This window comes from Porites lutea, chromosome 12, assembly GCF_958299795.1.
Source record: "Porites lutea chromosome 12, jaPorLute2.1, whole genome shotgun sequence".
NCBI lineage: Eukaryota > Metazoa > Cnidaria > Anthozoa > Scleractinia > Poritidae > Porites > Porites lutea.
In genome coordinates, this window is record NC_133212.1 from 2953013 (window position 1) to 2968012 (window position 15000).

General features: G+C 39.1%; 3 protein-coding genes across 3 annotated transcripts in view; 2 read left to right on the forward strand and 1 right to left on the reverse strand.

Annotated features, from left to right (window-relative positions):
* LOC140921978 (required for excision 1-B domain-containing protein-like) overlaps nt 1–2948 on the reverse strand; it is a 3202-nt gene extending 254 nt beyond the window's left edge. Inside the window, exons 1-4 of the mRNA XM_073372000.1 lie at nt 2689–2948; nt 1388–1589; nt 669–757; nt 1–544 (exon numbers count right to left, since the gene is read on the reverse strand). The exon at nt 1–544 is cut by the window's left edge and continues 254 nt beyond it. Coding sequence (XP_073228101.1) covers nt 460–544; nt 669–757; nt 1388–1589; nt 2689–2765 — 453 coding nt within the window. The 5' untranslated portion in view covers nt 2766–2948 and the 3' untranslated portion in view covers nt 1–459. The remainder of the gene's footprint in view (nt 545–668; nt 758–1387; nt 1590–2688) is intronic.
* On the forward strand, nt 2929–8214 carry LOC140921969 (phosphatidylinositol-glycan biosynthesis class W protein-like). Its single transcript, XM_073371980.1, has 5 exons — nt 2929–3130; nt 4083–4647; nt 5968–6221; nt 7189–7330; nt 7794–8214. The coding sequence occupies exons 1-5, from the start codon at nt 2940–2942 to the stop codon at nt 8142–8144; spliced, it is 1503 nt and encodes a 500-aa protein (XP_073228081.1). The 5' UTR covers nt 2929–2939; the 3' UTR covers nt 8145–8214.
* A 1314-nt stretch (nt 8215–9528) lies between these two features.
* LOC140921976 (thioredoxin domain-containing protein 12-like) lies at nt 9529–14441 on the forward strand. Its single transcript, XM_073371992.1, has 7 exons — nt 9529–9657; nt 10551–10611; nt 11383–11435; nt 11810–11883; nt 12528–12597; nt 13276–13359; nt 13985–14441. The coding sequence occupies exons 1-7, from the start codon at nt 9561–9563 to the stop codon at nt 14050–14052; spliced, it is 507 nt and encodes a 168-aa protein (XP_073228093.1). The 5' UTR covers nt 9529–9560; the 3' UTR covers nt 14053–14441.
* Nucleotides 14442–15000: the final 559 nt, after the last annotated feature.

The following is a 15000-nucleotide window of genomic DNA, read 5'->3' on the forward strand; positions in this document are numbered from 1 at the left end:
AATTCCCGATACATTAATGTTCTCACTAAAGCGGTATCTTGTGCAGTGTTAACAGCAAGTTGATTTGGAAAATAAAAGACAATACATATAGACATCCTTTATCAAGACAAAGCAAAATTCATTATTACTCGCTCTCCATGAGGGTACACATAAGAGCCCAGGAAAGCAAAGAAATGTACCAAAGAATGTTCTACATGGGCAAGGTTGTTGTTATGGCTATCAGCTATTTTTTGTCCTTTTTTGCTGTTGCTGTTGTCATTGCATGAGGTTCCTCCATCAACTTTTTTGGGGACAAATTTCCATGAGGGCTAAACAACAGAAACTGTAGGTGTGGTATTACATTATTACGTAAGTGGTAACATTGCCTCATGATGCCCTGCTAAACTCCAAAAACATCTTTCTCGAAAAGCCTATCATGGTCTGTAGCAATGGAAGGATCAGACAAGACTACGAGTAAAGTTATGTTTCTTCCAATAAAATGTCTTCAGCCTCATATTTCAGTTCATCCAGAAGTTCAAAAATCATTTCCATGAGTTTCTGTAAACTGAAAGCAAAAGTTTCATTTTATCAACTGTGTCGATAGTTGATGGCTATGATTTGTCTTTCAAGGTATCATGCACACGACGTTATATTTGGCATTATGTGATAAAACATTTATCTTTTATTACCTTGTTTTTAGGGTAGTAACCTCTTCAACCTTGTCCTCATCTGATGTATCAATATCAGCACTTTGCTCTGCAATCTGCAACTTTGCTGTCTGGATACCAGAGAGTTATTAAAATGAAATGCGAAAAATGTGATATTAAAAAATAAAATTATGCAAATTTCCAATTCCAAATGTTGTTATTAACTAATCTCGATCTCGAACATAATTTCAGAAAGTGTCCTACAGTGCTACAGAGGCTCAAAGGTGGCAGGTAATCAGAGAGGAGGTGAATTATGATCATTTCAGCTCTGTGAATGGGTTGAAAGACTACTCAGTTTAAGTCAAAATAAAGTCCACTTTTAAAATGTTGTTCACCATTTCTCATATAACTTTAATTAATAACAATTTTGAGAAACAAAAACAAGTATAAAGTAATGAGATAGTGTTTCAATGTTTCGGCTACATCATGACACCATTATCAAGGAATACAAATAAAAATACAAGTTTCAAAAGGAGTTAAAGTACTCTAAATTTGCATGAACGAAAACAGCTAAACAGAGACCTTAGCACCGATTGAATTTGTTTCACCTGCAGAGGTGGTCTTAATTGTTTGATGTAAAGCGTTTCATTAATGAGGAAGTCAAATTTGTTCTTGCAGTTTTTCAGGACTCTAAAGCTGCCATCCTTGGCTACCTTCTCAGCTGCTCCCAGAGGCTCTTAAAAACTACTTTAAAAACTTACCAACTCTAATTTTTCTTTTTCTTTCAGCTGTATTTTTCTGATGACTTCACTTATGGCACTCTGTCCACTTTCCCTCAGTTTTGTTTCAATGTCAATGACTTCATTTGATATGTTATTAAATGTCTGAGTTACATTGTGTACAAGTTCACGATATGATGGAAAATCATAGTCAGGACCAGTTTGAAGATATTCTGTAAAACCACTGAAACACAAGATTAAATTGATGAAAATAGACATTTCTTATTTTTGACATGGAGGGGTGAACCTGGGTGAGAATAGGGCCACCAAGTGGGGCAGTGGGCCCAATGCAAAATGGCCGCAGGATCAGTAATCTTTTGTTTAAATTAAAATTGCCTGACTAGCCTCGCTTGAGATAATGTATTCTTTTGAATTTTGTACTGAAGAACGAGGCTAGTCAGGCTAATTTCAATTTAAACAAAAGAATACTAATCCAGCAGCCATTTTTGAATTGGGTCTATGCCTCCTTCCTTTTGGGGGAAAAAGTCATGGAAGACTTTATTTTGCAGAAGAAAATATCCACAAACACCCCCCCCCCCCCCCCCGCCCCCTCCCAAAAAGAAATGGGCCCCCAGCACTGCTAACTTTAGCTTGGAGAAAAAACCACTGGTTTCCCTGCAAAATGACGTCCAAGAAACAAGTGCAGAAATTCCATACTGATGACACATCACTACCCAGTGCCATGAGGGAAACTTGGTTGAAGCGGCACAACCAATCAGGAGCACTACCCAGATCTGGGTAGTGATGCGTCATCAGTAGGGAAGTTTTTGCACTCATTTCTCGGACATCATTTTGTGGGAAAACCAGTGGTGGTGTTGAAAATGTTGGCTGTTTTCTCAGGTTATGCTAACAGCTGTGCCTTCTCACTTTCACTTTTCACTTCCCTGCTGGCATGCTTGATGATACAATTAAGTCATCATGTACCATACAGTGTAGCAAGTTTGCAGACCCAGTTTATAACACAATAAGTCATGTTATCAATTTGGAAATACCTGTCGAATGCTTTATCAACTCTGTGCTTAATAATTTAAAACATCCTCAGCTTCTTTGTTTTCCCAAATGTAGTATGTGGGCCCTGTTAACTTTGTCCTTTCATAACTTATGCGTCAAAATTTGAAAGAAACAGTTCTCTAGTTTGATTAAGATCACCAATCTTACACTAAAAAATATACAAGCTAAAAGGTCTATTCAGATAAATAAATAAATAAATAAATAAATAAATAATGAGTATAACAAAATTGAAAATCGCGCATGTTATGAAGTTCAGCCCTGCGCCTTCCTACCTGTCAAAAGCTTTGTACACTTTGACTCTTTCTTCTTGCAATGAAAAGATCCGCTTAATTAACTCTTTGTGGGTCATAATCAACGCAAGCTTAAACGCATTAAGGCAGTGATTTTTTTAAAAAATAGGAACATTAACATCGATATTACGAAGAATGGATGCCAGAAGAATGCCAGAAGCTGAAAATCACCAGGCGTCCAAGTTGCGCAGAGGCGAGGAGAACTGGGCGCTATAGTAAACATGGCGGACGATATGGAGTTTTCAAGAAACCTTACCTACAAAGAGATTCACGAGCGATTCGTGAGTGATCTAAACGGCACATCATTGATGGAAGTCAGCTTGGTTGCTAGCACCGCGCCAGTAGCGGTTATTTTAAGGACATTCATGTTCAGTCTGCTGTTTTTGAACGAGAAAGCGAAGCTGTCAAGATGGTTATTTTGCTTGTAAGTCTCTTCAGGTTAATTTTCGGTTATGCACCTATCACCGGTTATTCCTTTGGGGTGGGGGTGCGAGGGGAGGGGGAGCAAGGAAGGGGGACTTTGTAAAGGACCGTGTGAAAGTGCCTTATTTCCCCCTTCTAGATGGGGACACAGAGCAATCCAAGTTTAAGAAATTCCCCCTCCAATAGGGTTATCATATTTAGCAATTATTCCTCGAGCCCGAATGGGCTCTGATTCAATAGCCCATGAGGCCGAAGGCCGAATGGGCTATTGACTCAGAAGCCATGAGGGCGAGAGGAATAATGGTTTTAGTAAAATCCAACTAGTTGGTCAAAAATATCGAGAAAAAAAAAGTTTAGTTACTTAAAGCTAGCCTTTAATCCTTTTTTGCCACCAAAAAGCTCGCGCTTTTCGCTACTAGTGGGCTATAACATATAGCCTAGTAGCTTTGATAATAGACCACTAGCTGGATTTTACTAAAAACTTATATTGAACAACATGCAACCATAATAAACTTGAGATGCCATTATATTGACCCAGCTCAGCTGATTAGAAAATAGTACTTTTCCCTCAAATTGATGTACATAACAAAACCTCAGATTACTCAGTTCCCCAAGTCTGCCTTTATTTCCACCACTGGGGAGAGATCAGCCCGCAATCTTCTGGACAAGTGGCTGACATGTATATAGCCTTAATTTAAGAGCGCGTGAAATCGACTGAATTTCTTTGTAAAAAGCCCCCAGTTTTGCCCATGGTACAAGGTTGTTGTAAGCCAGACTTCTTTATTTCCCCCATCTCCAAGGTACAGCAATCTGTCAAATTCCCCTAGAAGTCCCCAGACAAAGTTGTATTTGCCCAAGGTTCCCCCTAAGGAATGGCCAATGATAGGCTTATTTTTGAGCAGTTAACAAGTTGCCAAGCTCTTTTTTAAAAGGACACTTCTTTTATTTTGCAGCTTGGTTTTTGTGTTGGATTTCTCCACTTTAATTGTTCCTGTTCTTCTTGGTTGCACTGTGCTCGCTGATTACATCATCCTGTTAATTGCCACTTGTTTATCTCTATCACTAGGAGTATTAGTTCTCTGCTCTGCGAGAAGTTACAGAGAGCAAACACATCTAAACTCTCAAACTATTCTTTCTTTTGATATGTCTGGGAAAAGACCCTTTATTGGCAACTTCAGGGCATATGTCTTGATTGCCACTGCCATAGCTATACTGGCAGTCGATTTTGTCATCTTTCCCCGGCGTCTTGCAAAAGCTGAAACTTTTGGAAGTGGACTCATGGATGTTGGAGTGGGATCATTCATAATTTCAAATGCTATTGTATCACCAGAGGCAAGAGGTGTTTCCACAGGCAATACCGGCTTTATTTCACCAGTTATAAGGTCTCTAAAGTCATCTTTACCTCTGCTAGTGCTTGGAATTATGCGGTTCATTTCAGTGAAAGGTTCAGATTATCAGGAACATGTCAGTGAATATGGCACTCACTGGAACTTCTTCTTTACCTTGGTTATTGTGAGGGTGAGTAGATGGTGTTAAAAATGATGAAAAGGGAATATTTTTTGTTGATGATGAAAGTGCACTTAGCTGTCTAGTCTAGCTCATTTACAGGCATTCCACCAAAATATCTTATTATTCATAAAAATTACAGAACATAATATAAAGGTTGCAACACATCAGGTGACAAGTTGCAGTGACATGTAATGGTGACAGGGCATTCCTTGTGTGCAGGTTGGGCAACTAGTCGCAGCAACACGTTGCAGTGACACGTCACAGCGAAAAAATCACTTCATGTGTACAGGAGAATTTTCATGAAAATCTTTATCTCTGTAACAAAATTTTCATCGCTGCAACAAGTCGCAAAAAATCAAATCAGACTAAATTTGTACCACTTGTTGTGGCTACAAAATTTTGTCGCAGAGATGAAGATTTTCACAAAAATCTTCCAGTACACAAGAGGTGGTTTGTCTCTGTGACATGTTGCCGCAACTTGTTGGTGCAACTTTTTACCTAGTGTGTATCAACCTTAACAGAATTAAAACACACAACTTACAGGAGGCAACCAGCTGGTTATTTACAATTTAGTGCAACTGAGGATTTGAACTCAAGAATACCGAGAAACAAATCCAGCCAGTGATAAGCCCATATCATCAACCAATAAGGTCAATAAACAGTTGACTGGCGTTATCTCTGACATCCAGTAGTGAGAGTCTGTAATAGTGGGGTATGAGAGAAAAAATTGTTTTGTCTTTAAGCTTATGAAATAATATGTAAAAGTCACAGAAGAAATGATCCGGTCACAAGAAGGACATTCTCATGTTTGCCCTCCGATAGAAGAATGGTTTCTTTATTTTGCTATATTGTAATGCTGCTTTATATTTTGTGAGTCAGGGTTTTTGACAAAGTACTCATAGGTGTCCACTATAGTGAGAGAAAAAACAAGTGAAATGTTGCACTGGGGGGATAGGAAATTGTCTGCATTTCCATAAAAGCGAAGGTCCATAATAATGGCAGTTTTCTTTCAATCTGTTTCGCCAGGGGGCTTGCTCTTGTCCACAATAGTGGGGTGGTGGTGTCAATTCAATCACCAGAGAACTGGCTTACACCTCTTTAGTGCCATCACTTGCCACTTAATCATTGTTACGTTCTTGTTGTATTTCCTTTATATCTCATTTTCTGGGGTTTTCACTTTCTCTCCCTTACCCATTATCTCTACGTCAGTCACTGGCGGTAATTTTCAAGTCTGTTTTTAATTTTAATTTTTCCCTCTGTATCAGTAAACTACTTACCACCCAGTAAAATTTTCTAACATTATTGTATTTTTCTGGTATTAACATGCAGGTTCTATCAACAATGCTCCTCAGACTTTCACCAGGTCGTAACTGGTATGGAATAACTGGACTAGCACTTGCTTTTCTGTATCAGTATCTGCTTAGTTGTGCTGGATTGAGAGCCTTTGTTTTGCATGGTAGATATGGGAATAATTCACGCCGTGGGTTTTTGGATGCCAACCGCGAAGGTCTTTGTTCTTGTGCTGGGTATTTAGCTTTGTATTTTATTGGTGTTCAAGTAGGAAAATTTCTCTTTCAGGAAAGGTGAGTGACAATCCTTCCTGGCAGGGGTAGGGAGGGGCACTGCTTTGTTACACAGGCAGTGTAGGTATTACCAACGTTAGGAGTAGGGTTTTTGAGCAGTTTAATCTTTTAAGCCCCAGCTATCCAGGAGGCAGGGTGGCCAAGTGGTCAGGGCGTCGGACTCGCAATCTGGCGGTCATAGGTTTAATTTCCACCTTGGCCACTTGCTGGATTTTTTCTCTCGGTTGTCCATAGTTCAAATCCTCAGCCTCGCTGGTAAATAACCAGCTGGTTGCCTCCTGCCAGTTGGGGTTTTTTGATCCTGTTATGTTATATTGGAATTATTTGTTTCTAAGTTTTTGAGTGGAGTACCTGTAAACTAGCTGGATAAACTAAGTGCACTTTCCACTTTAAACAAACTTTTTTTATTATCTAGCAGATACAAATTCTCCGGACAGATCTTCTTATATTTCCCTAAAGAGCTGAGGGAATTTGATAAAAGATCAGTGCACTTCCTCGTTTTGATCACTTTATTACTTATAATCTTTTTTCTTTATTGTGTATTGATTGTTAAGTGGAAATTGTCGTTGTTAATTCTTGGTAAGTCTGGGACAGAGTATTTTATAAATCAGAGGATTTTGGTCTAGAATAGGATGTCATTGAACAAATATTTTCCAAGACTCATAGTTAGTCTAGGAAAGGGTAGAGAGTTTTGGTGCCTGGTGTTGAGTACAGTGGCAAAATTGCAGGTGAAGATGGTCTAGTTTAGACCAAGGGTTCTAAAGGGTTCCAGGGTATTAGTAGTAGCAGACTAGGGTATCAGAAGCATCTCCCCAGCAATAAATTCCTTGTTGACCTACAAGACTACTCGTGTGTTTAACTTAGTGTAAGAACTCGTGATGTTTGGCTGAAATAAATATGTAATAATAATTAATGACTAAATAAACAATTGTTAATAAGTACGCTTTCTTTTTTCATTTCGTCGTAGGAGTACTGTTGGGCAGTGGATTAAAGCGTTTTTTGCCCTTGTCACAGCAGATGTTGTCTTTTATCTCTTGCTTGAAGCATCTCAACTGTACGTTAGTCCAATTTCTAGAAGAATGGCAAATTTATCCTTTGTACTCTGGCAGGTAAAATTTGCTCCCAGTCTTCTTAATTAATGGCGTATTAATCAGATTATTTTTTTAAAAAATTTATTTCACGTCGGACGTTCACATCACTTATATCATTTTCCTTTACGGGTGTTGTATTGTTGGTAACCGGTCAAGTCGCCCGAAAGTCATCTCGCCTGAAGTTCCCATGGTATCGCCCCAAACCACAGTCATGTCGCCCGAAATTTTAGTCAACTGAGTCGCCAAAATTTTTATTTTTATTTTGTTTATATTAACGGCATTTGTTATAATGCTAAGGATACATCTTTGTTTGACACGAATCCCTAATTTTGTCATTCACAAGTAATTTTTCAAGTCCATAGCGAATATGAACGCTGAATTGGCCTTTTTAACAAAATGAACTAGAGTAAAACGGAGCCGTGACACAGCGCCCCTTTTTCTTCAAAACTACTCTTAACGTATCGTTTTTCTCTTGTTTCAGGTAGCCTACAACATTCAGATCCTCTCAAGCTTTTTGTTCTGCGAAATTTTAATAACCGTTGCAAAACTCAAGGATGTGCTCCATGGTGCAGTGTCTGGAGGCTGTGAAGCTTGCTATCCAACAAGAAAACAGAAAAACAACCCTTGTGCATGCCTAGTAGCTGCTATAAATCGCAACCAATTACTGTACTTCTTACTCGCTAATCTGTTAACTGGAGCCGTGAACTTTTCTGTACAAACTGTATTCTGCTCCACAGTGAAAGGATTTTTGATAGTTTGTGCATATTTATTGGTCCTGCACTCCTTAGTTTTTATTTTACATTTACGCGAGAGAAGCTTTAAGTTTTGGTAAGCTGCAAGTTTCAGGTTTTTAGCTGATCCTGGGCCTTGTTATAACGATGAATAAACATTTAAGACATTTACTCGTAGTATTGTACTGAATGGTCTGCTTCTTCTTCCGCTCGATTTGGTGAAAGCTCAATACGAGAATTTCACTAAATAATAACTTTTTCATCAGCTATTATAGGGCCATATATAGAGGAAAAATAAGACGCGTCTTTCATTAGATGCGTCCTAAATAAAACGCAAACTATCCCGTATAAACGGCATATTATGACGCGTCTTATCGAAGAACAGGTGTTAGGGGCTGTTCTTAGATAAGACGCGTCTTAGCTAAACTTCAAACGAAATGTCAAGTGCCGTTTATGCGGGATCGTTTGAGTCTTACTTAGGACGCGTCCTATGTAAGACGCGTCTTATTTTTCCTGGGTTAAATGACCCTAATGTTTATGATTTGCAGGGTGGGGATTGAAAATTGTGATCGTACTGATAAACAAATATTGAAAGAAAGTGAAGAAACCCTTTTAAGAGAGAAAAGGAACTGTGTTGATGTGGCCTGAATGTTCTAGCCTGCTTGACAGGTGTTCCAAGGGAGTGGGGCAGCGGCGGGTAAAAGGGAGCGTTAGTCATCCGGTCTTACTCAGCCTCCTCCGCGGGCATCACTGTCCTGTTTTAGAGAACTGGAAATGACAAACTCCCTACGATTGGAGTGATCGTTACAAAAGGAGTTGCCTACGGAGGAGGCTGTAATCCAGTCCCTAAGATTGGGGGGTGGGGGGACAAAACCTATGCCTAGAAAATACTAAATTTTCGTACCTGACTGAAAAGAAACGACTTGGCGCGGAAAGAAATGGTGTCGTTTTAGTCGGGTATAATTAGGTGAATACCTCTAGTCATGACGGGGTTGGGGCTCCTTGCGTTGGCATAGTACAAAGCGGGAGAAAAATTGACGCGGGAGAAAAAACCGAGGGGCTTTTCCCCTCGTTTTCCCCTAGTAGGGGATTTAAATCGCTCGCCGCTCTCTTCTATCTGAATGCCTGGAACGGGCTAGCCTCCCCTGCAGATGTTCTTTTGGCTCGTCACGCAATCTTCCCCTACAAACAGCAGACTTTCGTAGGGCAGGAAAGCTTGACGAGCCGGAAGAGGCTAGCATACCTCCAAACAAGTAGCATTTTTTTAGACGTTTGATCTCCTTGTGTGACGCTAGAGGGCACGAATTTTTTTCTACCAGCCTTTTTTAGTCTTCACGAAAAGTTATGAGGAAGGGTTAAAAGATCAAAACACAAACTTTTCAGAACAACATTTCACCAATACACAGGTGCCGGTGGACTGTGCAAAGAGTAACAACCTGGGATACCTGTGCTCATTCCCCGGGCAACTCACTCGACCTCGAAAGCATTCACTCATTCAGTCATCCGCGCGATCGAACATGGTGGCAATGTATTCTACTTTCGTTCAGTCCTTTCTTTTGCTTCTCGTTACACTGATCTTGGTTGTTTTCCGTGCAGATGGACTGCTAGGAAGAGGTAAGTTAGATTCATCGTATATAGATGAAGAAAGGACTTTGTATATTGTGTCAGTGTTAGAGAGAGACACAGCGCGACACTTAGTTTATGAATCAAGTGAAAGTGTCGCTCAGCACATGCATGTAAGCTTAACAGTGTACTTTATAATCTACTGCGGATCAAATCTAAGGAACTTAGAAATTATTTTTGCCTAAAAGTTTTCTTAGTGTCCAATATATGATGCTAATTATAATAAACATCGGGCATAAAGTTATTCCGCATCTCTTTTTACATCTGTTGATCCCTCGGATGCTTGTGTTGTTTTTATAACAAACCTGAGATAAAAGCTTTAAATCAAATTGGATTGCATCATTTGAATTTTTGTTCATTATTTTCATGTTTTCAAGTTAGACTTTTGTAGACATCAGAGTCATTTCCAAATCTGCAATGTCAAATTGAACATAAATATGGTTTATTTAAACATGGACCTTAAAACAGCTGTTTTTTAAAAAAATTCTTATTTAGACACAATGCACCGTAATCTGACTTTTTCGTGTCTGCTTTTCTTGTAGACCAGCATCACAGTTTAATTTTTTACAGCACATTGGTTTTAGGTCTACAAAAGTTGGAATGGGGATTCTCCAAGGGACAGACCATTATACAAGTTACAAAGAAGGAAGAAGGAAGCAAAATGTTAACACGTACACACACAAATTATGCAGCTCAAAAATTTCCCACTTGGTGCCATTAACTTTTCTAATGGTCCACATCTAAGTACATATATGCATAAAATTATTTAATACTGCAGGTGGCTAATAAAACTGAGGCAATAAAATTTAAATGTCCATATTAGGTAAGAACCCTACCCCTGCTAAGAGATAATCCCCCCTTAATTTATTCTAATCATTTTTAAGGATTTGGAGATCATATAGACTGGAAGACCTATACAGATGGACTAAAAGAGGCACAATCAAGGTACATGATACTAATCTGCGTAGCAGTTTTAAAAATACAAAAAAATGGTTCGAATAGATATGTATTTAGCACTAAAATACTAATTTAGGACACTATATTTACGTCTCCTACTGGAGACGGGACTGCCATTTTATGTGGTCATCCGAGCCACGCGAAGGTCTGGCTGTTTGCAGGGCAAAGGGAGTACCTTCATTTCTCAGTTACCGTATTTATTCAATTAACCGCCCTGAGCGCTTATTAAATTTTTGGACCTTGAGAGTGGGCGCTTATTCGAGGTTGGCGCTTATTCGAGGCTGGGCGCTTAATAAATTTTCACCATTTTCAAGAGGTGTAAGATGTATATTTTGCAACAAAACAGTAAATGGTAATAACAAAACGCGAAGATGTAACAAAGCAGCGTTTCGGCAAAACACTCTGAAGAAAACTCCGTCTTCGGGCAAGTTATTCCTTTTTGGGGGGTGGTAGGTGTAAGGGGGTGGGCGCCTATTTCAGGTTGAGTGGGAGTGGGAGGGGGGTGGGGTAGGGGTGGGCGCTTATTCGAGGCTGGGCGCTTATTAACTTTTTCTGCCTTTAGGTTGGCGCTTATTCGAGGTGGGCACTAATTAGAGGTTGGGCGCTTATTTGAATAAATACGGTATTTAAAGACCTTGAGTATTTGTCAGGTCCCGGGAGTCGAACCCAATACTTCATGCTCTGCATTCAAGCGCTCTATCAACTGACCTAGTTATTAATTTGTACATCTGTATTGATTCTGGTTGATTAATTTTTCAGTCATAAACCTGTAATGCTGATCATTCACAAGTCGTGGTGTGGAGCGTGCAAAGGTAGGTCACTGCAGAACAAACATTTTTGATAAATTTTCATGAGCTACAGAATATAAAGGGTGATATTTATGCAAAACAATTGAGATGTGTCTTTCACAAGACACGTCCTAAATATATTAATAAGGTTGCATCTTATTTAGGATGCGTCTCATTCAAGACAAGACTTAGTTTTTATTGTATACATGGTCGTAATGTTTCTTTCAAAATTGTCTTATTTCTGGTTTTTCAGCAATTTCAGTCAGTATATCATTTCAATGAGATTCTGCTTGCTACTTTTCTCCTATTAACAAAATGTCCAGTGTTTATTTCCCTGGATGAGAAGTATTAGTTACATGTACATGCAGTTAAAAACCCTTTTGCGCTTTGTTTTTCAGCTCTGAAACCAAAATTTGCTGAGTCCAAAGAAATTGGAGAACTAAGCAAGAATTTTGTGATGATCAATGTTGAGGTATATAAATTTAATTCCTATAGATAATTACATACTTTCGCCGAAAATACCTTTAAGTATTCAAAAAGTTCTGCCAGACAGAGTTGGGATATATGATGACGGAGGTATGCACTGCCTGGGTTGTAAGTGTTTTTGTTTGAATATCTTAAGGAGCATATCCGTGTCCAAAACCTTTTGTTCAATTATGGGGTATCTTCTTGGAGGACAAAAGAACCTCACAATGGCAACAGTGGTATAAACATTCCAGAACTGAGTCTCAAACGTTTGCCAAGCTAAAAGAACAAGCTTCGGACTCATTTGAACAGGACATCATACTAAAATTTTGGCTAAAACACAGTTTTAGTAAGAAAGGGACATGGCCACATTATTTGTATTTTTCTGTCAAGTACGGCATTATTTTCACTGCTAAGGGACCTTTGAAATGAAAATACAGAATAACTTGAAAGTACATTTCTGTCAATCAAATGGTGCAAACAATACCGGAAAAAAAACAATAATTAGTCGAAGCATTGAAAGAAAAGAAGTACAAATCTGAGAGATGGCCATTATTGGGAGTTTGTATTAAAAAATTGGCAAAGCTTTAGGCTCAAGATCACAAAATGAAGTTATAATAATTAGTGAAAACCTGTTTTTCTGGTTTGCAGGATGATGAGGAGCCACAGGATACCAAGTATCAAATTGATGGAGCTTACATCCCAAGGATATTTATTTTAGGTACCGGTAAACAAAAAATTGGCTGGTGTCACCCAGGGTTTTTGGGTCTGAAGAAAACAAGGGTCTGTACTTCATCTTGCAGCTCAGTTTACCAATTTTTTGATATATACTATGCTTTTGTTTTTGGATATGTTGAAAAAAGTTTTGGTAGATTAGGAGGTGCACTCGCCAGTTTAAAGGAGGTTTATTGGTACATAATTGATAGCCATCTTCCTCACCTAACCTTTCTTCTTTTTTTCTTTTTTCGGTGGGAGGAGGACACAGGCTGGCATGGAGTGCCAGACATGCGTGGCAGAAGAGAGGCGAAAAAATAACTCATAATAGTAATAATTACTTTTTTAACCTCTTTGTTATCACACATGTTTGGTGCTGCCCACCCATACCAGCCTTGCACCTGCCCTCTCTTGCCTGAAAAATGCAAAACAATAAAGCACCTGCCAAACCTGGGAAAGAACCTCTTTGACTCTGAGAGCAACTAGGGAGAGAACCAACAACAACCTGAACCCACCATGGTGTTGTCTCTGTAATCCAAACCTTAAGGCCACTGGGTGGGAGGCAATAACTGCAAGTATTAGTCTCACCACTGTACCACCCCAACCCTCAAGTGTAAGCTGGTGTTTCGAAAAAAAAAACTTAAAAACTGTTGTTTAATGTTGGAGTTCAAATTTCGTTTTTCAGACTCATCAGGCAGGGTCCAAAAGGACATTTATAACAAGAACGGAAATCCTTCATACAAATATTACTATGGAAACGCACCCGCAGGTGAGTAAGGCTAGGTTTTTATACGATCTACAAGGGTCTGGAACACAATCAGCAACTGATCTGGGTCCTGTTAATGTTGCATGCAAGTGGAAACATGTGACCTCTCTATCTGAGGTGGTCTATTGCACACGGTCCTCTGAAACATCCTCTGACGCATCCCCAGTCAAGAGGTTACCGAACGGCTGCAGGGGACTATTACGGCATCTTGTGAAATTTGCTTCTACTATTGCGACACTCAATCAAGCTAATTTCTAATGGGAGCATTTGCCCGGGATGATATGACGGATATTGACGACACTATTGTCCCTTTCAAACAGGTGTCATTTATTTTCCAATCAAACTGGGGGAAAATGCTTGGTGCCGTTTTTGCCCCCATAAATTCAAGTTAGATAAACATGACACATCTTCGATCGCTAAAATGAATGGGAACATTTGTGTGCGCAGACAGCTTCCGATCCCAACACACCGTTACAGAGTATATATGGAAAGCAGGCTATAAGTGGATCAAAAAGTGTTATACACTCGTAGCTGTTGTTTTTTGCCGCTGTCTTTGCTGTGGTCCTTGTCTGTCACCTCATTATTGCAGGTATAATGGTCTAACACTTATTTTTTTTTTATATATCAGTTGTAGATAGCATGAAAGCAGCCCTTGAGTTGATGATAGAAGGTGTTCGTATTGGAGACGAACTTTGATGTTTTCTGAATTTGTAACAAATATATAGTCTTTGTGACATAATTTTGAACATTTTCTTTACTCAAAACGTCTTTCATTCACTTCAGTAATTCCTGTTATAAATTTCAGTTTAATTATCTTGTTTTACTGTACAATCTAATTAACACCCTTAGTCCTCGCTGTTCAACACGGTAAAAACGGAGTTAATATGCGCTAAAAGTAGCTCCGGAAGAAGATCAATCTTTCTGAATTCTCTCATCTGATGGTCTCTTGTGTTTTCTAAAAGGGCTGTTTGACAGTTGGATTTAGCTGTGTTTTAACAAGATCAGCGTTTTTATCTCATTTAAAAACTTGAGTATTTACGAAGATATTGTAATTGCCAAATTAATGAAATAAAACCTATTTAAAAGATGTATAGTAGTTTTACTATTCAACAAACTCAATCACGACGCAAGCTAGAAAGCGAACCTCTTGTTGTAAGTACCCCTGGTTCTATTGAAGACCCCTGGTTGTAAGAACCCCTGCTTGTAAGAACCCCTGGTTGTAAAAACCCCTGGTTGTAAGACCCCTGGCTGTATGACCATAGGCGTACGGGAAATTTTTTGCCAGGGGGGGCGGTAAACTACTTGCCCAAAAAATTCCGTGCAGTCGACAAGAAATGAGGGCCATACGATGCAACAACATAGGCCATACTGACATATGAAGGTGGCTCGATACTGTAACAGTTTTTCAGGGTTAATACGTCCCAATTCTGAGCATAACTACGTCGCCATAGTCAAACATTTGGAGAAATTGCCACCACAATTTTATTAGATAAAGATGAAAATTTGTCATGATCAGGAATGCAATGACATCGGAGTTGTCATACCAACGAAATGACGCCATTGTATATTTTACTTGTAGCAATATTTTTCGGCACTGGGAACTGTTCTTACAAAATCGTTCACGGAAGCTTTTTGATCAAATAG